Source organism: Thunnus albacares, chromosome 9 (assembly GCF_914725855.1).
Source record: "Thunnus albacares chromosome 9, fThuAlb1.1, whole genome shotgun sequence".
Classification (NCBI taxonomy): domain Eukaryota; kingdom Metazoa; phylum Chordata; class Actinopteri; order Scombriformes; family Scombridae; genus Thunnus; species Thunnus albacares.
Window position 1 is genome coordinate 7163118 of NC_058114.1, and position 22153 is coordinate 7185270.

At 39.2% G+C, this 22153-nt stretch overlaps 1 protein-coding gene across 2 annotated transcripts; it reads left to right on the forward strand.

Moving 5' to 3' along the window:
- The first annotated feature begins 1993 nt into the window (after nucleotides 1-1993).
- On the forward strand, nucleotides 1994-16353 carry ttc14 (tetratricopeptide repeat domain 14). Of its 2 annotated transcripts, none has more exons than XM_044361296.1 (12): nucleotides 1994-2623; nucleotides 4457-4584; nucleotides 5173-5372; nucleotides 6004-6088; nucleotides 6923-7052; nucleotides 7357-7512; nucleotides 9034-9105; nucleotides 9249-9368; nucleotides 10118-10240; nucleotides 11700-11817; nucleotides 14301-14407; nucleotides 14535-16353. In XM_044361296.1, exons 1-12 carry the CDS (start codon nucleotides 2490-2492, stop codon nucleotides 15556-15558), a joined length of 2397 nt encoding a protein of 798 aa, XP_044217231.1. In that variant the 5' UTR covers nucleotides 1994-2489; the 3' UTR covers nucleotides 15559-16353. The 2 variants fall into 2 exon arrangements, with proteins under 2 accessions (XP_044217231.1, XP_044217232.1); XM_044361297.1 differs by having other exon boundaries at nucleotides 4460-4584.
- The last annotated feature ends 5800 nt before the right edge of the window (nucleotides 16354-22153 follow it).

Below are 22153 nucleotides of genomic sequence, written 5' to 3' on the forward strand. Positions count from 1 at the left end.
CACTACTCACAGGGGAAATGTATATTTTTCTGCAATAATAGTAATGTTATTTTAATGCTTTTCAGCAAAAATTGGCATGTCTTCACAGGCCTAGGAGCCAAAAATCAAACTACTTTTTTCATAAATTTAAGTAATTTGTGTAAAAAGCACATAAAAACAGAACCTTGCTCATGACTGTTATGGGTGTTAATGTGATGTATGCTGTGTAAAAAGCATTGTATGCTTAAATTATTAAGTCAGTGGAGATGTAAATGAACCCTTCCTGTATCTGATACTTCATGAAGTGTTGGGAGGAAAGAGGTTAGGATGAAAGGGTCATTGTAAGATGTTAAGTACTGAAACCATTTTTTTGGAATGACCAAAAAATTTTAATGACTTAGGCCAATGACCCACCACTTGGCCCAGGTCAGCAATTTACTGCCTCTGAGACATTTTTAGAAATGTCATGTTTATATAGAAATACTCCCCGGTGAGGCTGGAACATCTATGTATGTCATTATTGTAAAAAGGTGTAAGAATTTAAACTTGTAAAATACTTTGTCAATATAACTGATATTCAGGTATGCTGGATTACCAGGACACCATACTCCTGATGCTACTGAGGACCCTTTGTTTCAGAACTACTTTAACTGGTATCAGATAACTTCAATATTTGAATTGGGGAAAGTACGTGACCATCAAAATTGTGAGTTTTCCGCATTTAAAATGACGTTGCACTTAATGGATTGCCGGTAACCCTCTTCAAGGTTGTCAAACAGGTTTAGCACAATTCCTCTCTGTCACTGCTGGTACAAGCAGGGTAGGACCCAAATGCAGCTGTCTGAGGCAGACTGATACAGTTCAATGATTTAATGACAAAACATGAGGTACATAGGTTTACGGAGTAAATAAGGCAGGCAAAGGGTATCCAAAAGGGTGCAGGCAAGAATCCAAAGTCCAATATTCATGCAGAATGTCAAAACATGCAGGTTACAGGTTTTCAAAGTTTCAAAGACCGGAGGCTAGAAAGCAAAGGCATGACAACTTAACAAACTGTCAGAGAACAATGGAAGTGGACCGGTACAAGTAGTGAGTGGCTGATGAGGGAATGAGTCGCAAGTGAGGATTGGGCGGAGTGGGCCAGGAAACTGTAGGACTGATGAGAGGTAGGAGTAGGTGTGTAGATGGGGAAAGGAGGGAAAGTCTGAGAGCATCCGGTGGACAGTTTGAGGTTGGCAGGTCTTGAGAGTTGGAGGAAAGTGTATGGCCTGGTAGAAGTGAGCATGGGTGGGAGACAGAGACAAAGTGCAATACAGAGGGCTGGGGATGAGAGTGTGTGGCTGTAGAGAGGAACTGAGGAGCAGATTGTGACAGGACCCCCCCTTCAAGGGACGGATTCTAGACGTCCTACCAAGTCGATCAGGAACACAGAGCAGGGTAGCTAGAGGGGGTCTGGAGGAGGGAGTCAGGGGGAAGTGGCCTGGGAGCTTGAGAATGGAGCTGGGGACCTCAGGCGGACGGCCTGGGGGCTGGGCCACTGGGCTTAACGGATCTGGAGGGTGACCAGGATGCAGGACCGAAGGGCAGAGCAGGTCGGGAGGGCGACAAGGAGGCAGGGCAAAAGGGCGGGGCAGCTCTGGATGACAACGAGGAAGCTGGGCCGCCCTCAAAGTCAGTGACGAAGATTGCAGGTGAAGAGTGGTCCATAATATTATGTTTTGGTTTTTTTAGGACATTAATGTGTGCTTTTTTTTTCTTGAAAAATACTGCATAATTTTACTTCTTCAGGCCTCTGAAAGTTATTAAAATTACAATTAAAAACAATCTGAGTGTTCATACCTCATAGAAATACAGTATGTAACAACTGATGTCTGGTTGATTGAAGTCTCGTGAGTTGACTTTCTATTGTTTTGGGCTGGGGGCCACTGATGATTTTTCAAGTAAGTTCAGAAAAAAATAAATCACAATCGATCAAAATCACTATAGTTCCTAGACGGAGCTTGTTTCACACGACATTATTCAGTGTAACAAATCATACGCATGCGCAGTTATCCATAGCTGTTGGCAGTGCAGGCTAAGCATGGAGACTTGAGTAGTTTGCTACTGCACAGTTTTTGCAGTTAAAACACTGGCTGTATTTTGTAGTGGGGTAAACGGACGAACTTTGCACATGTTAAAATACTGAATTACTGAAGAGTTTTCTACCAAGATAAACAGCAAAACCGTGAAAAGCGTGAGGCAGCGTTAGCATGTTTAGCGTTTGTTTTGCTAGCTAAATACAGCGTTAGCTATGTACGTCACTTAAACGCTTCATTTCTCAGCTTGTTCCCCTAAATAATATTTTAAACACGTCGCGAGTTGCTGCACAAATCTGTTAAATTGATTTTTTGCTGTCTTTAACGCGTTACTAATTTAGCCGAATCTTTATAGACACAGTTAACGACACTCAGTGTCAGCAGGTTATTTGTGACTCGCACAATAATGTGACTGCGGTCTTGTGAGAGCAGAGAATGGACAGAAACTTATTGAGGCAGTGTCTGACGTTTCATGGAGAGACGTTATTGAACAAGCTGAAATGTGAACAAGCAGAAAACCCAGACTTCCAAGCGGCGGCGTCTGAGCTGTGCAAGGCCACGTATGAAAGGTATGTCACAGAGTTATTACGGCCTCTAGCCTACCGTGTGGCTTTCACACAAGTCTAAGAAGACAGCCCATGTGTCATGCAGTGGTGGGAAGTAACTATATTTACTCGAGTACTGTTCTTAAGTTCAAGTACAGTAGTTGAGGCACTTGTTCTTTACATTTGATGCCACGTTATACTTCCTCTCCACTACATATCAGAGGGAAATATTATACTTTCTACTCGACTGAATTTATTTGACAGCTTTAGTTACATTTTCAGGTTTGTGTGTTAGAACTGTGTTTTATCTTCTTTCCTCTCCCATTAATCATCTCACGACCCCTCAGATTTATCTGTTGACCCTTTGGAGGGGTCCGACCCCTACGTTTGGAACCACTGAACTAAACTAGCTAACTGTATATAAAGTAGTTGAAACTAGATCTACCTCCAGCAGCTACAACAGTAACATGAACACACTGATGCTTCAGTATTAATAATCTAATGATGTCATATTTGATAATATATCAGTCTGAGGGACCAAACCACTACTTTTACTTGACTACTTTAAGTACATTTTGCTGCTTATACTTTTACTCAAGTAGGATTTTTCATGTGGGACTTGTAATGGAGTATTTTTATATTGCAAGTTATAAGTGATGGGGGTCAAAGTCCACAGTCCTTTTTCTGTGCAAAAATGTATTTAAAACTTTATCTGAAGCTAATATGAAGCGTCAGCCAAGAGCCACCCTCTTTTTATTACCGTACTTCTTCTACAGCTCAACAGGGAAACACTGTCCGAGGAAACACAAAGAGGGAATTTGATGCTAAAAAGACTGTAAATGTGTCAGATATCCACTTGATATGACTAACTCAGACTGCTGAAGCCTCATATAACCTTCAGATCAACTTTTAAATGCATTTTTGTACAAGATGACTGTGGGCATATTTTGGCTCCCATTACTTACACTGAAAGCACATTTGAAGGGGATCTTTTAATAGCCAGTATGAACAGAGGCGAGGAAAACCTCTTTCAGTGTTCATTTGGAGAACCTGACTGTTGTTTTAAGGTAGAAGATATTTCAAGTTTGGATGATAACTTTGACTTGATATTGTCAGATCTACCTCCCCATCCCCTGTTTAAACTTGTTTTGTTGCTAAGAATCACTTACTTAGCGTTACCCATAACTATTTGTCTTTTTTTCTACTTCTTTTTTCTTTATTTCCGTTTTTATTTGTTTTCTCTTGTGTGTTGTTGCTCACAATTTTTGGAGTATTTTATTCAGGAATTATTAATGTTGTATTTGTTTTTACAGCTGAAACAATCAGTTGATTGATAATTAATTAATTATTCCTGTAGCTCTTCAAGGAAAAAGGCCAAGCAAAGCTCGCAATCTGAAAACATCTCATTGGATTCTAAAATATTCTGATAGACAATTTTTCTCTATTGTCTATTTTATATATCAAAGGAATAATTGACTAAACAAGAAAATAGTCATCAGGCAAAATTATTAATGAAAATGATAATTACTTGCAGGTTTACTTTTCTGAGGTGTTTGTGATTTTCTCTCCTTTTTGATTGGTTGTCGCTGTTTGAGGATGTCATACAAGGATGTTGTTCTTTCATGTTGTGAATTTGATGCCTGACAAAGGTCAGTTACTGAAAAGCTGCATCTCTCAGACACTTAGTAGTGACAGTGTACAGGAATTAAACTTTTTCTTTTTGTATTTCACTTTATGTGCCTGTCTACCTGGTGTGCAATACACTACACACTTTGTCAAAAGATGAGTCAAGTCAATTTTTACTTACTAGAATATTTACTGAAAAGCTACTGCTGAATGTGTGTGTTTTCTTTGCAGCAGGGTTGAAGTGCAAAGTAACCCCCTTGTGGAGCAGTTCATTGCCAGGAAGGCAGATATCCTGTTCTGTCCAGCATGGAAGACCGCCACTCTTCAAGAAGAAGAGCACGAGGAGGAGGAGGCTGCAGGTCGGTGTTGGTTTGACCACATATCAGATACTTGGGGACCAAAATCCATGGTGTGTCCACACAGTCATTTTGTGCAAAAATGCATTTAAAAGTTTATTTGAAGCTTATATAAGGCTTCAGCAGTCTTCAGTTAGTCTTAACAAGTAGATATAGCATAAAATTCCCTCTTTATGTTTCCCTGTTGAATTGCGGTGGAAGTGTAGTAACACGAAGAAGGACATCGGCACTAAAATGACTATAATGTTGAAAGTTATTAACTTGATTTGACTAATTTGGACAGCTGAAGCTCCATATTGGCTTCAGATAAACTTTTAAATACATTTTTGCACAGGACTGTGGATTTTGGCCCCCGTCAGTTAAATTGTAAGTGCATTATGAAGGAATCTTCTTCTGGCCAGTATGAACAGGAGGAATGATTATGGAAAGAAAAAACTATTTCAGTGTTCATTTGGGCACCTGTTAATTGTTTTAAGACAGACTTGAAAAATTGTGAACCTGTCCTTTAACGTGGATGCGCTCTCAGTATATGATGAATTACATCTTTGTGTTCCACATGTTTGACTCAGCTCTCTGCCTGTGCTTTCCCAGAACCTTGTGCCATCATGCCACCAGTGGAGTTTTTCATGGAGGTTTCCTATGATGAAAGAAGAGCCATGCTGTACAGGGACCTGGAGAGAGGAGACCTTGTGGTGGGGAGGATCAACAACATTAGAGAATATGGCTTCTTTCTCACTCTACTCTGCATGGCAGGAGGACTGAAGAGAGACATTGAAGACCTAGAGTTGTCGGTAGGTTAACAAGCTTAATCAATTAAATGCTCATGAGCCGCTTCATAAGTCTTGTAACAGATCAAAACCAATTAATTGACCGTTGTAGAAGCAGAAAACTGGGATTGTCGGTTCTCCAGCTTTACCTACATTGTAGTTTGACTGCGAAGGAACGTAAACAACGTGTCTCTTAGCGGATTGTACAGGTTGAGCTCTCATTCAAGCTAAGTCCCATGCTAGCCTTTTATGTCATGTTTGCATTCCAGCTATAAATACTGTGCTATAGTACTTGGCCTGTGAAATGTTTTGCCCTAAATGTTCAAAGGGACCAGTGTTACTGGCTGTCCTCCAGGAATTCACAGACCGATAGTTCAGTAATCTCCTCTCTGCTGTGGAGTGGTGGCATGTCTAAACTAGGCCAAGCTCACCATCTATCAATGCTTCAAACTGTTAAATGAAACATGGAAAACACATCAATGAGTGTGTCTCACTCTAGATAAACACAACACAGGTCCCTTCAAAGCAAACATTTAAATTTGTCTCGGTTGATTCATCGGCTAGGGTGAATGACGTATAATCAGTATGTCTCTGCTTCTAGACTACTATTGTTGTCTAATAAAGGCTAATATATTTATTTCCTTTTTACCTTCAGGCTCTATGTCACATCAGAGAAATTCCCTCCACTGGCAGCCACGATGATCCTCTGTCCTACTACCAGATTGGGGACTTCATCAGAGGTTAGTGCAGAAACACAATATGTATGTCACCTGACAACGCACTGAATTGTCATATGGAATTCTGCTGTTTACCTCACATGATGACAGAGGATTAAATGATTGCAGCTGTAAAGCTTTTTTTAGTATTATAAACCACTGTGACGTGTTTTGGCATCTGATAAGCTTTCAAACTTGTATATCTGTTACTCAAACCGGCTTTCCTGGACAATATTCTATTGTCTTACTACAAATAACACGCCTCCGCTAATGCAGCACTTTGTTGTTGTTTTTTTTAAAGCGGAGTGGTTTCAGTCTGAACACCCATTTAGTTTCACTGTAAGATGCCAATATATTTTGATGAAATGTAGGCCTGAATGGATTGTGGAGACTCTGTTACACACTAAACTTGGTTATCCAGAAATGTAACTGAATGATATTTCTCTCATCTGGTCTTGTTTTTTCAAATGTCATAGTCAGAAAAAGCAGTGATACAGCATATTAGGGCTGCAACATACAGTTATTTTTATTATCAATGAATCTGCTGATTATTTTCTCCATCATTTAGATGATAAAATGTCAGAAAACTGTGAAAAATGTCCATCAAATTTTTCCAGAGTCCAAGGTGACGTTTTTAAATGTCTTTTCAAACATTTGAAAAGTTGCATCCAGAGGATTTTAAGCATTTTGGCCGAAGAAACTAATGTAAATAAATGATTGATTATCAGAAAAGTTTACTTTCAGACTGCTGGATTGAAATCCAGATGAAATCTTAGATAAAGTTACGTACATATCTGTAGAACAACATGACTTTATTTCTTGAGTTTTTGAATTTCTTGTCACTTTCTGGTTTTGTAGCTGGAGTGAAAGACATCGACCGTTACCAAGAGAAAATCACAGTGTCCCTCCACCAGGCCTCTCTCTCACCCAGCTTGGAGCACATCAAACTGGGAGTCATCACTAGGGAGGAGCTGCCCATACACTACAGGTAACGACACAAAATGACATAATAAAATAAATAAAATAAAATAAACACTGGTTCAAACAAACAAACAGTGCGTAAAAAGAATTAAAATATACATGAACTGTTTGTAATTTGAGAACTACATAAGAGTAGAGAATCTGGCTGTTTTTACTGAACTCTAATTAAAACGTTCATGTTAATTAATTAAAGTCAGAAAGGAGGAATACAGAAACCCAGTCTACCATGGGACTCAGAATCACATTAATTCACTCTGACACTTATGAACCAGATACCAAAATTACTCTTTCCTCCTCTCCTCTCCCCACAGTCGAAGTGTTCGTGCAGCCAGTGACTCCAGTGTGACATATGAGTGTATTCTGATGGGTTGCCATGGTTACCACAACCCCTCCGTTGTGGACTACCTACTGGAGAAGGTGGGAGTTAGCGACACCCACCCTCCGTCAATGATGAGAGGACTACAGAGGTAAACATGTCGACTGGCCTTTACTAACAGATTAGAGTACCTCAGTAATTTGTTAGTTTTGTTCTATTTTTAGCAACAGTCATTTTTAGTGTTCAGTCAGTGTTCTTAAAAACTCCTTTTAGCATCAGTTATCTTGTTAGTTTTATCTCTTAGACTGATGTCAAGGCAAGTTGTGGCAACAACCAGTTTGATCCAGACTGATATTTGATGGATTGTCATGAAATTTTGTGCAAACATTCGTGTTCCCCAGAGGATGAATCCTACTGAGTTTGGTTGATCTCCTGATTCCTCCTCTTGTGCCACCAGCAGGTTGATGTATTTGACTTTTACTAAAACACCTCAACTACTACTGCACTGCCTGCTATGAACTTTGGTACATATATGCATGGTGCCCTGAGGATGAATCCTTTTTTTTCCTTTAGCACCGTCATCGGGGCAAAATTTAACTATGTTTAATACTTGGGTTTATGACTACATAACCACAAAATTAATGACATTCCCATCAGCCTTAGCTGTTCTTTATCTTTATTGCTAATTAGCAATATTAGCATGCTTACCATAGATGTATTAGGAGAGCTGGATATGGTGCCATCACTCAGCCTTGCTATCAATTTCTCTCAGTAGCCACTTGTAGTATTACAGTGAAACGATCCCTGTAGCCCAAAAAGCATAGACTGCCATCATGAAAGAGATGTCTGTTAAACTGTTGACAGGACACCTCAAACTTCAAACAAGGTTAATTATTACTCTTTGTATTAAGAATTTTTAAACCAAGCAGGTTTTATATCTGTAAAACGTTCCCAGAGTCTAGAAAAGTGATTTTAAAGTTATGATGTAAAGTCTATGGGCCAGGCGGGAGAGTGGGGACGTGGCCAGGGGGAGAAACACTACTGCACATATTCAGTGGGCTGCACAACATGGCAGCTAGAAAACGTCTTTGGTTAATGCACCAAGCGAGCAGTTTTCATTTGAGTGAATGGTCACCATCTTTGAGTCCAGTATCCAGTTCCTGTAATACATCCATCATGCTTACACGCTAAACTCAGACGGTGAACACGGTAAACATGCTGACGTTAGCATTTAGCTCAGAGCACAGCTGTGCCCTAAATACAGTCTCACAGAGCTGCTAGCATAGCTGTAGATGTTAGTCTTGTTTTTGTGAATTTTTACCTTTCTGTACAAAACTGTCACACATAAAGCAGCTTTACATAATTTCAATTACATACCATAATACCTCAGAACTGCTACTACTTGTTTTCCTTGCTAAAAGATAATACTCATCATAGGGTACTGGATATTGTATTATCATGTAAGAGCCCAGGTAATAAGCTACCGAGCTACTAACAGATTGTTTTTTTACTTCATGTGGTGTCATGAACTTTCTAGCAAGAAAGATCTCTTGTGTTAGGTAGGCCGGTGAATAGTGGTAACCTTTAGGAGAGGGAAGCCTACAGTGTTGAGATAGGACTGTTTCAAAGGTCACTAAAGTTCTGTATTCTTACGTGCCTCCCTTCTCTACAGTAAACTTTTCAAAGAAGACGATTTTGCCTCTGCAATCCGGAAGAAACAGTCTGCGTCCTGGGCCCTGAAGTGGTACAGTTAAACTTTTCTCACTGCAAATCTATGTAGTGCCCTTGTTGTGTCTCACTGGACTCTCATTCTCTTTTGACTTGACATTAAATAACAACTTAACCTCTTTTTTAAAATTTTTATGTCCTATGTCTGTCATCCGTCAGTGTCCGTGCTGGTGTGGATCACTTCAAGCATGGTCGCCATGTGGAAGCCATGAATGAATACAACAAAGCTTTGGATATCGACACTAATAACGTAGAAGCGCTGGTGGCTCGGGGAGCTCTGTACGTTGATTCTTATTTTATAATTATACTCTTTGTCACAATCTCCATTATTAACCAGTCTTATGTAGGCTTACATCTATCTGGAAATATTTGAATTATTAGACATTCATACTTTGAATACCCATACTTTCGCAAGCCATTTATCTGTTTTATTTACCTTTTTTCATAAATGATTGAAGTAAACTATTTATAATCTGTCTGTAAAATTGATTCCTTACACAAAATGTACAGATCACCATTTCATTTGGAAGAAAATGTGTGGAAAAACATTTTAACACCACACCATTACCTGCCAGGATTAAGCCGTCTCTCAACTATGCTGCAATAAAAACTTTGGCTCAGCGCCTGCTCAGTGTAATAACAGCAGCGCATACCGTTTACGCCTTTGAACGCTAATGAGGCATTGTTCAATAAAATAGTTTTGAACAGCAAAGGTGACTCATTTTGTATTTTTATTAGCGTCTAGTATTTATTTGTGTTTCTTTCACCTGCAATTGGTATGTGAACAAACACTGCAAATATAGGAAGGATGAATCATTGGTGTAGCTCCCCACTGTAGATGTTTTGTTTGTTTGATCACAAAAAAAATAATATAATAAGATCTGGTTTAAGCAGTTTGACAGAAATTTCTAAAATGAAAATAAATCTCTCAGTTGTGATACCCTCTGTAGTTAGCATGACTGGATCATTTCTCTGGGTGTTTTTTTTTGTTCTTACTATTGTGTTTTTCATTTATTGTCTATTCTCAGATATGCTAACAAAGGCAGCATCATGAAGGCTGTAACAGACTTTGAATTGGCCCTGGAGAACTGTCCAGATCACCGCAACGCCAAGAAGTACCTCTGCCAGACACTGGTGGAGAGAGGAAAACAGTAAGCACAAACAGCTCACATGTTTAAGATCTTGGAATTCAATCCTGCTACAGTTAAATAAAATTACTAAAATCAAGCAGTATTGCTGACATGGACAGTTCATTAGCAGGTTCTTCACAGGGGTAGGCAGGTAAAAGCTTCCATATTTTACTCCCAGCTCCAGTTTGCCCACTAGTTAGGAAGGACTGGGACTGAGAATTGAGTTAATAGAGTGTTAGCTGAGGTGGTAAGCCACCCGCATCCTGTGCTTTTAACTTGTGCTGCCAGTTGATTTTTGGGACACACAGGTCATTTCTCACCACCTGTAAGAGCTAACGTTGTGTAGTTTCTGTTAGTGTTACCACTGCTAGTCGCTGCCATATCTCACTGACTCCATGCGTCATGTTAGAGAGCTAAAGCCAACAGATGTCTGAACTGTGTCATGTAGTAAAAATGTTTTGCAAATGCGAGGATGGCTGCCACATACAAATACATCTCTACACAGTGAGTTTACTGGTTTCCAGCAATTTGCTTCATTTCTCAATACTAAAAATAATGATATATAAGCTATCATGACATTGCAGCAGTGTTTTCTGCCACTCCACAGCAGAAAAAGTTCTCTATATTTTTCCATAGTCTCAATGAGTAGATATGATGTTTACTGTGTGAAATAACACCGCCGCTCTTTTTTCCCATAAAGTAGATTTTTTTTAAATTATTAAAAGTGTGTTAATTTTTCACAGTGTTAGCACAAATTGTGTTTATTTGAAGTGTGGTTGCCCTCGCCTGCTATTAAACACTGCAGAAAATCCTGTTATGGGGGAGAAATACATGGATTTGCATTTGTTCCACACAGCAGTGAAGTGGCGCCACTGGAGATAAACAACTAAAACACTACGTCACTTTAAAGTTTATTTTCATCAGTAAATCTGATTTTTCATGTAACGCCTAAAGTTTTGTTTCCTTGTTGACACAAATTCATCAGCGGATGCCTTCAGATGTGCAGAGTTTGTATAATAATGTTGGATCAGGGCATATAGGACTTGTTTTGACTTCATGGCAGTGCTGAGGGCTTAAAGCTTGACAGGCTGACATTAAAAGTAACTTGAGATTAAAGAATAGACTAGAAACCAAACCAGTTAAACAGCTGTGGGAATTGTTGCCTGTGTCGACGCCTTCTCTGCTGCGTCTAAATACATTTTTTAAAAGCCTGAGCTTCAGTTCTATTCCTGTCAGCACCCCCCCCCGCCTCTAAACAGCTCACACTAAGATGCAATTAAAACAGTAGAATCCAAAAAAGCTTGGTAATTAATGACAGAAATGGTGTTTGGAACAGATGTGTGAGCTACAACTGGACTGTTTGGTTTATTTTTACCACGACAACAAGGATATCAGTGTAGATGGGAGTGGTATTTTCATTTATCAATTGTTATTTATTTACTCAGAGATCTATTTTATCTGTGTGTGTGTGTGCGTTTAGGCTTGAGGAACAGGAGAAACTAGTAACAGCAGAGGGACTGTACAGGAGAGCTCTGTCCCTAGATGATTCAAACCCTGAGGCACAGGAAGCCCTACACAAGATCACAGAAACTATACAGGTGAGCGGGCCACAACACACACACACACACACACACACATAAGGGGGTTTGGGAAAGTTAAGCAGGTAAGCACCCTGTGTATTTTAGGCTTAAATAATAAAGCACATGCCAACAATGATGGGCAAAGCTTTGTTAAGCATAATTTTAAATGTGGTGTCACATATGACTGCAGAAAAACAATAAAACAGGTAAAGCAAATAAATAATGCCACTGTGGTTTTTTGGCTGTATCAGAGTCGTATCAGCATCTCACACCGTGGTGACACTCAACTTGCACTAAATGTGTGACTGTTGCAAGGCCAGATTAGTTTGTTAAGCTAATAAAAACAGTTGAGATGTCCCCTTATTTGCATTTTTCTGTCTGAAACAGATGTAAAAAGGCTTTATGCATTTGTATTGCGTCTGTTTATTTCTTTTCGACAAAGAAGTGTTGTCTGGAACACTTGCAGAAAGCTTTAAAGCAGCTATAATCAGTATTTTTATACTTAATATATATCATTACGATGGATGACTACTTGTATGTGAGAAAAGGGTTGCTTGTAGTGATTATCACCCAGTTCTGCCGCTCCATATCTTCTTTCAGCTCAATATTTTGGTTGTGTAGCCTGCAACGTTACACAGTGTGGTGCAAGTCAGTCTCACCACTCACACTCATAGTTTTTGGGGCGCAGCAGGCAACTGTTTTCAGTTGGAACGCTCTAAAAACAGACCGTACACTACCTGCTCAGCACCAAACAACTAACTGGTTAATAGCCAGATATTTCCCCTCAAGAGTTGATAGAGTTCAAAACAGAGCTAAAAAGGAAAGTGAATGTTCAACTTGCATTCATCAGGTGAGCAGAAACGTGACTCCAAATGAATGTGGTGTGTTTACAGCTTGTTTTCACTGCCTCCAAATGGCCAAAAAAAAATGTCACAGGTTTAAATTTAAATACTGTCTAATAGTGTATGCAAGCCCACATTCAGCAAACTGAGTGTATCAAGTTATAAGAAGATATTACATCAAAGTAGTTTTTTTTTAAAGATTTATTTTAACCAGGCAGTGTCTTGAGATGCATCATCAGAATGGGAGCATAAAATAGATGTCACATAGTTGCACAAAAACACACATCATAATTTAATCACATTCAGCACTTCCAAACAGGACGTGAGAAACACAAGGAAGATTAAAAACATAGCTTGTTCCGAGCAGACTGTAGGGACACTTAAGATGATCCATCTAGATGATCTGATCTGATAGCTGTAACAGGAGGAAGCATTTCACAGAGATAAACAGGAAGCTTACAAATGATGGCTTTAAAGATAAAAAAAAAAAAAAAAGCTTATGAAATCCAGAGATGAATGATAGACAGTGTAAAGTCTACAAGGTAGTAAGTCTGATATCTGCACATACAGGAAGTGACTGAAGACTGTACTGGAAGTCAGCTTTGTCAGACAGTAGTTTTATACATCCTGTACGAAGCCTGTTAAACTGGTTCCATGTTGACCACTCGACAGCCTCTCTGATCATTAACTAATCATAGCAAAATACATCTGTGTTACAACAAGGAAGGGTCAGGAATTTACTTAATAAGCTTAATTTTAGTAAAGGATTCATATCAAAACATGAAACACTCTGACTCCACGTATATCACCAAACAAGCCAAGACCAGAGTTGCAGTTTTTGAAGAATATTTCTTGAGGGAGTATTAAAGTAACTTCATTGTGTAGTTTTTCTTCCCCAATAAAATGGCCTCTGTGCACTTCTGTAACACACTCTCATTAGTTAGATGTAAAAACCTTCTCTCTGAACAGAAATAATCCATGAAATAACACGGGGAAGTGAACTGTTCATAGTTAAAGACTGGTTTGTAATACTGATGAAGTGTTTTGGTGTGTATGTGTGTCCGACCCTGGGACTCTGCCCTTTGACCCTCCGACTGCCACGGCCTTGTCACCTGCCTTGCGGGGGGGGCGAAAAAAAATAAACTGCAAAACGAACAACGACTCCTCTTCCGGACACATGGTGGGCGCCGTGTCCCCGATCCTAACACGGTAATGTTGCCACCCTCTCTGTCTCGATGGGGAACAAATGCTGTTTGTCTCTCTGCACATCTCTGCCTGCAACTCTGTCCATCCATCTGCATCTATGCTATCTACTACCTCGCTCACGGATCGCACCACTTTTTTCTATGGTAAATACGTAACCCTCCGTATTTCTCTTCATCATTCTGTCATCTGTTAATACTCTTGGTTTGGTGGTTGTGGTGGTTTGCTCCTCCTTTCATTTATTCCTTCTCCAATCTTGGGCTTTCCTATTCTTCTCCATACTTTCCGTACTGTGATATGAATGGATGAATTAATGAATGAATGCCGTTTTTTTTGGGGGGGGGGGGTCTCTGATGCATGTTTTGGGTCATGGTGTTATATGTGTTTGAATATATATCTGTGGGCTTTGGGCTGCCATTGTCATGCCTTGCATTGCCTCGTCCGGCGACCGTAAAGAAATCAATTCGCCTGCGAGAAGAAGCGCTGGCTAAGGAACAGGAGAAAGCAAAGAGCGTCCCGACGAGTGCTGAGAAATTGCGTAAGATCTTAAAAGAGGAGAAGAGGTGAGTTGACGCTGATTTGTTTTTAAAAGTATGGCAGGTAAATATTCTGGCTTGTAGACTTTTCATACATTAAAAAAAAAGCTGTTTAATCAGAATAAGGTTGTCAGTGGATGTGTCTTTTCTTCAGGATGAAGAGAAAACGGAAGAGATCGGCTTCTTCCTCTTCGTCGTCCTCCTCTGCCTCCAGGAACTCCTCCTCTTCGTCGTCCTCCTCCTCTCGCAGGAGGTCCAAAAAGAAGAAAAAGAAACGGAGGAGGTCCGAGCGGGAAAGCAAGCGCCATCGGAGGGTCTCCTCAAGGGAGAGCCGGAAGAGTGAGGAGGGTAAGAACGAGAAAGAAAGGAAGGAGAGAGAGGAGGAAGAGGAGTTGGAGTGGTATCCTGCACCTCCCAACACCTCTGCCACCTTTCTCAACCAGAAGGGAGGTCCGGGTTTTGGAGAGAGGGATGAGGAGGAGGAGGAGGAGGAGGTAGAGGAGAAGATAAAGGAGAAAGATGGAGAAGACAGAAGGATCTCTCAGCTTTACTCTTTATCAGCAGCCTCAGAGGATGAAGAGTCCAACTCCTCACGTAGGGAAAGGAAGAAAGGGGATAGAGAGGGGAGCAAGGGGAGGAGAAGGAAAAACACATTGAGTAGAAGTCCAGAAAGAGAGGAGAGGAGGAGCAGGAGTAGAGAGAGGAGGGATGTGAAGGATAGGAGAAACAGTGACTCCAAGAGGAGAAGCAGCTTAGATGAGAACAGGAAGCGAAAAGTATCCTGCTCGTCGGTTGAGTCCGAGTATTCCCGGAAATCTAATCTCAAACCCGAATATCCAGGGAACTCCGGTTCTGCCTCCAAACACTTGGAGAGCAGGAGACGAAGTGACTCTTCCCAGAGAAGCTCCTTTAACGGCGGTGGGTATGAGAACAAAGGGCGGGAAGAAATTTGGGAGGGAGACGAGGTGAAAACGGAGAAGGAAAGCAGAAAGAGGAGAGCGGAGGAGGAGAGCAGAAGTGGCAGCAGGTCAGACGGAGGGCACGGTAAAAGACTGGACGGTGGCGTGACCTCAGTGCCGGGAGAGAGGCCAAAAAAAGAGCTTCCTGCTAACCTGTTGGATATTTTTAACCAGATCGCCCAGTTTGAGAAGGAGAAAGGAGTCAGGCCAAAAAAGTAACTCCCAAGAATATGCCCGATACAAATAAACTGATGTGTGCAGAGAATCAAGGGAAAGTTTTATGGAAGGAAATCAGTAAAATGGATGATTGTCCCATGAATTCACTCTCCTGATACAGCTGAACCAATGGCTAAATGTGTTGCTGCTTAAATGTCCCAGTTGTTGCAAGTTACCTTCAATGTTGGAGAAAAAAAAAAGTCATTTTCCTTACACACGTCTGTGCTAATTGCTTCATAATAGCTGGTCAAAATGTAATAAAATGTTCATCTGAATGGGTTGAAACTGTAACTTCAACTAAGAAAATACTTTTGCAACTGATCGATTGTTAGCATAATTTAAGAGTCCGCTAATCATATCTTATTGATTTCGATATAATATTTAAAGATGAGATTATCAATGACCCCATAGTTTACATTTTTAGTCAGTATTATTAAATTATCTGTGATAATCTCCCCATTTCTTTGGCCATTTTGTTTACATTTTGACGAGTTTTCACATTCGGCACTTCTGACACCACGAGTTGCTACAGTCTTTAAGATAACCGTTGTTTTGTCTTCATCTTACGTTGAGACATGTTTCTGTAAAGAAGATACTGCCTTATGTCTACTGCCTTGTGCCATTTTGAGCTTTCTTTCTCTGGATTGTTAAACCTTTTCACAAACAACCTGACTGTTAGTACGTCAGTACTTTTTCCAGCTTTACACAATACAGTTGCTCCAGTTGTATTGCAGCACTTTTTCTCCCGTAGTAAAATGAACTCAGAGTCAATAAAGCATTTACAATGTCAGAACTACATGTCATGTCTTTGAAGTCTGTGTGGTTTGAATGCAATGCTTTGTTTTTTTTTTTAAATACAGTTTATTTCTCTTTGCTGTCTTATTGCTTTTTGTTTTGTGAAAAGACACACTTGCTGAAAGGATTATAGAGACTGGAACCAAATTATGGATATTAATCTTTTCCTCAGTACAGATAATAGCACATCAGTATTTTCCCTAATTAGTTTAACAGGGATGCATCATCCCTCACAGAGTTGTACTGTTTATGCCACAGAAAATATTATTAATCTGGAAGCTTAGAAGTAACAAAGATGAACATTACATCAGGCAGGAAAACAGTTTGAGCTCATGAAAAAACAAATGCTCTTATTCAAGACTATATTATTTAGAACTGATGAAAATAAAACCTTTTTAGACGTTTACTCATGATATACTCATATACTCAACATTTTCTTCTCAAAGTTTATATCAACACATTTCTTTCAACATGTAAACTTTAAATACATCATATTTTCTCAGTCCTTAAATGACTAATAGCAGAAATTTACTACGTCAATATTGTGCTCTTGTCATTGTCCTGTGAAAACCATGTATATCCAAATTGTCGGCTTTTCATGAGCTAAAAACAATCTTGCCTTCAGCTTTTTGACAATGTAGTTTTTAGATAGTCTACTGGGTTTTTTCCTACTTTTTTATGTAACACAAGAAGTAGCACATGAAGTATTTTTCTCACCTCATGAAGGAATATTTATCAGAATGATCAAATTTGGAGATGCATGGTTTTCACAGGACAGAAACACAATGTTAACATTGATGCTAGACGCTTCCCTGCAGCAAAATTCTCATTAGTGATTTGCAAAGACAGACTTTGCGGTGATTTAGATCTAACTAATAGACTTCAGATAGACGTCTAAATTCATCTGTTGCTAAAAGCTTTATTATCTTAAGATAGAACTACCTAACCATGAATTCTAGGTAAAATTAAGACTTTTTTTCCAAGCTAAAAAACATGGCTGACAAAGCAACCACATCACACTCCCACAGCTCGCTCCAATTCAGCAGAAAATAGTTTGTTGCCTTTGTAAAAAATCAACAGTTTCAAGGACATTGTACTGGGAAAATTCAGCAAAGAGTGTAACAAAACAAAAACAGAGCTGAGATGCTGTGGCTTCTCAGTGTGGCAGAGTTCAGTATTTCTGCAAACCTGTCAGTCTGACTCAGGAGAATTTCCCTGGATAAACGACCTCACTGACGAATATTTCCAACAGGTTACTCCGCCATATAAAAACTCTTTCCCCCCTTATCATGTGCTCCACAACGTGTTGAAAAACCACAAATTATGAGCCATATTTTGCTCTCTTTTTTTTAGCCCTGTTCAGCAGGTGTAGGGTGGCTCATTTTTTAGGCTTAAAATAAATCAGTCTTTATGTCACACAAACATCTTTATAGAGGGCAGCATCAGCATCCAAGGTCACATGAATATTCTGTTGTTAGGAGTCAAACTTTTAACTTTACAGTTGCAAGGAGATAACGTGAGGACACAGCCATGATCTAGTTAATGCAACAGTGTAGAAAACTTCAAACTTGGTGGTGGAAATATCCAGCAACGAGGCTGTTTCAAGTGACTTGCAGAGGATCAGCCACACACTTGCCAGAGAGAGAAATAACACTGTATTTTGCAGAGACATGCTATCCCTTCTGGCTCAGTAATATGTTAGGAAGAGGATTCATTTTCCAGCAGGATATTGATCCTAAACATGCATGGAAGCCACTGTGTGTCGGCCTGTTTGAAGTCCAAGGAAGAGCGAGCGCTGTTGGCCGGTGTGGCTTTCCTCCCCACATTCACCAGACCTGTACTTCACTGAGAACCTTTTGGGAACAGTTCAGAAGTGAAAAGCATAAAAAGCAACATCACAAGTCACTGATCTGGATTACCATGAAAAGGTCGGTTCACCCAAATTACAAAAGGAACCTCATTATTTTCTCACTTAAGTCTGGTGGTATCCAGTCACGCAGATAGTTTTGTTGGCCCAGGTTTGGAAATAATCCTGTGATTTTCTTCACCTTAATACAATTAAGGTAAATATTATATTGTTTGCTGTGCTCACAGCATTGTCACTGTCACAACTTTGTATAAAGAACGAAGTCTTTCTTTGATAGACAGTATTTTAGTGAAAACTGTTGAAAAATGAGTTCTGTGGATTATGTAGAGTGTCTGGAACCTGGTTTCTGGAGAGACACGTCGCTGCAGAACTTGAAACGTTTTTCGATGCTGTGAGCAACAGAAATGAAAATCCGTTGACCTCCATTGTATTGGAGTGGACTAGAAAGATAAATAAATGAGAAAACTGAACTTGAAATTTCATTGTTGACCTTGGAAACAACTTGCTAAGCTTTTGACCAAATCACATGGTACTCATCAGCAGTTGGAAGTTTTCTCAGCTGTCATAAAGCTGTAGATAGTTAAACCTTCCATTGTCATACCCCACAATACACTTTTAGGGAAGCTGCAGAACAGTAAGTGAACCTTGAGTAAAGATTGTTTTGTCAAGTGAGAACGTTTTGCTTGTTTTGTGATTTGGATGAACTGAACCTTTAATTAGAGTTGGAGCAATAATGAAAGGCTTTTTGACCTTTTATAAAAACTGACATACTTAATTGATATTTATGCATTTAAGAATGTATGAGATAAAAATGTGTAATGTGAAAGCAAATGTTTTCAGTGAAAAAGCTCGAAAAAGCTCACTGAACACTACCTGCTCAACACCAGACTGCAAATGATGAACTGTGGTGAACATAGTGGAGCGTTTAGCAGTGAAAGAGTCAGACTTTTCTCTTGGGAGTTGGTCGAGCCCAAAAACAGGTAAAAGAGAATGAATATTGGACTTAAATTTGCCAGCGAGCCAGAAACTAAACGAATCATACTAATGAATCATAATGTTGCTCCATAACTGCTTTATGTGTAAAAAGCAATTCTTTACTAACAATGAGCGTAAAAGGTGATGATATGTCAATATTGTGTTCTCAACTTGTTTGCGCTGGCCCCCAGTGGCCACAAAATCAGTCAATTTAGGTTTAATAGTAAAACATGACCCAGCTGTATGTTTCCATTCCTTAAAATCCATCATCTAAAGCAACGTTGCCCAAAAATACGATGGCCTTTACACATCTTGTTGTCTCTCATCCCTCAACTTAGCAAATTAAACCCAAAGTGGCCTTATGGCTTATTGGTGCTTTAAGCTACTTGGTGTCACATATTTGATTTAATAACTGGACACACACACACACACACCAGTGGCTGTGCGACCAGCCGTGCGTCGCCCCGTGCAAAAGTAGCTTACTTTAGGCTTAGCTGCCAACCTCTCCTCCATCATTACTGCTTCCATCATCAGTGATGCAGCAGAGAGGCTACATGTCCCAGTCTATCTTGTTAGGGCAGATTAGCCACTAATATACAGGCAGTAAAGAAGCCTCTTCATCTAATACTGTACACACAGACTCCTGATCCTGTCCTTTCTGTCTCAGATGCCTGACATCTTAATCTCTATAAATACTGACTACAGGAGATCCTGGAGTCGTCCAGCTGAGTGTTCACTCCGCGGGTCATCATTAGTCCTATAAAAAGGAACTGGAGGAGTTTTTGGTCCCCAGCAAGACGCATCACTGAGCACATGGATTATTCTGCTGCTATTATGTCCAAAAAATAACCGGTTTATGGATTGTAGTGTGATTTTTCTCTGCGCTTTCAGTTACAGCTGTTAAACACTGGATAGGAAGGAAAATAGAGAACACAAAAAAACGAATGACAATACAGTGAAAACTGATGTCATCTCATAATAGTAATAAAACGAGTAATGAATAATGTACATCCAAATTTTTTCAACCATGAATTTTGTTGACCTTTCTCATCAACCTGCAGACCATATCCAATAAAATAACTATAAAATTTGTTGAAAATAAGAACCAAGAACTTAATATTTAAGCTTTAAAGGGAATGATTAACAACTAATTGAAACCCCTTTGTGAAGACAAAAAAAAAAAAATCACAAATTCGGCTTCAGTAACCAAAAAGCAAACCTTGGTTTTCAGTCTGCAGCAGAGAGGACAAAAGAGCAGAAATAAGACCAATAATCATCTCTCCACAAACTCTCATATCTTTTACTTTTGCCTTACTGAGAGGTTGGCTCACCTCACACACATACATAACAGTGGCTCCGATTTAATTAATTTTAACACAGACAAGTAAGTAAAGTTGGAAACTAGGCCTTATTCATTTAAATCTCAACCTTTTAGTCTCATAGTTTCATTACTGCCTTCACAAAACCTAGAAAGAATATTGTTAATTTACTGTGATCATCCAGTGGTCGATTTTAAAAATCATATTCTGTAATTTCATAATTCTGATATTTGTGATATAACATAAAACAAGAATAGTGCATGCTCTATTCAGAAGCATCTTAAACTAGTTGTCATGCATCACACGGTCTTAGATAATAGATTTCTATGGTCCAATAGAATACATTTATAGTAAGTGTAATATAAGTGTCCTTGAGCAAGGCACTGACCCCCATCTCCCAGCAGCTTGATCTAATCCGTGGCTGAATCCAAATGTTTCCCATATTTCAGGTTTGGATAAAATAAGAAATCCTTCATCACTCTAGATGCATCAGACCTGCAGTTCTGCAGATGTCCACTGGAGGGCAGTGGAACACTGCGTCTGTGGAGACCGGCTGGAGACTTTTAGGAAAGAGAACATTACACAAAGGTCTCTCCATCTGTACTGCTGCAGCTGGATACTTTTGTATGAATGTATTTGTATTTATTGCCAGATAAACAAAAATGTAAGTTTAGATACATTTGTGAATGAGCCTGAAACACTGGACCATGAGTCAGTAAATATCTTTAATCCCTGATACTGTATGTCTCCAGGCACCTGTCCGAAACAGATCTCTCTAAATAATGATTAAAAAAAAAATCCCCTGGAATAAAACCCCTTCTCGTAAGTTTTCTTGCTAAACTTTTTGGTGCAAACCAAACTGCAAAAACCGAAGGAAATGGTGTTTTTGTTTTTTTTGTTGTAGTCTTATTGGCAAAACTAAATGGAAAATAAATATCAAAATACAATTATACATTTTATAAGGCCCTATACAAATAAAAATTAAACATTTTGCATATTTTTGTAGTTTAAAAAGCTAAAATATACTTATGTAACTAAAGTAAAATATAATTACGAGATAAATAGATTAAATAAGAAATATGACATAAAAACAAAAGCATAATAGGTAAATATAAAGAATGTGTACCAATATATAGAACATTAGGTTTATATAAAGAACATATTTATAGGAACCAGAATCAAAAAGTGAAAATACACAAAACAGAAAAAAAAACATAGTTTTGAATAGTTTTGAATTTGATATATAGTGATGGGTAAACCAGTGTGAATTCAGATGACCCAACTTTTAGGTCAGAGTAATGAATGTGTCTCATATATATCATAATAATTAATTTACAATGTAAGTCATCAGTATATGGTCCTTCAAAGAAAGAAAAAACACGCTTTTCTAAAGACTGGTGCAACTATTTTAGTGTCTGTTGCTGTTTTGTTTTGGTTTTTTTGATGGAGGCCACAGTTATCTTTCTGTTTACCTCTCCGTCAGATAACGTATTCATCCAGGGACGCTCATAAACATACATTCATGTATGCTGCATTTCAGGCACCTCATCACTGTCCTTTTCTGCAGACCTGAAGGACTTTATTTCTCAGGGAGGTTAAGTCCTGACCCTGCGCTGTTGCAATAAGCTGAGAGTGAAAAAGT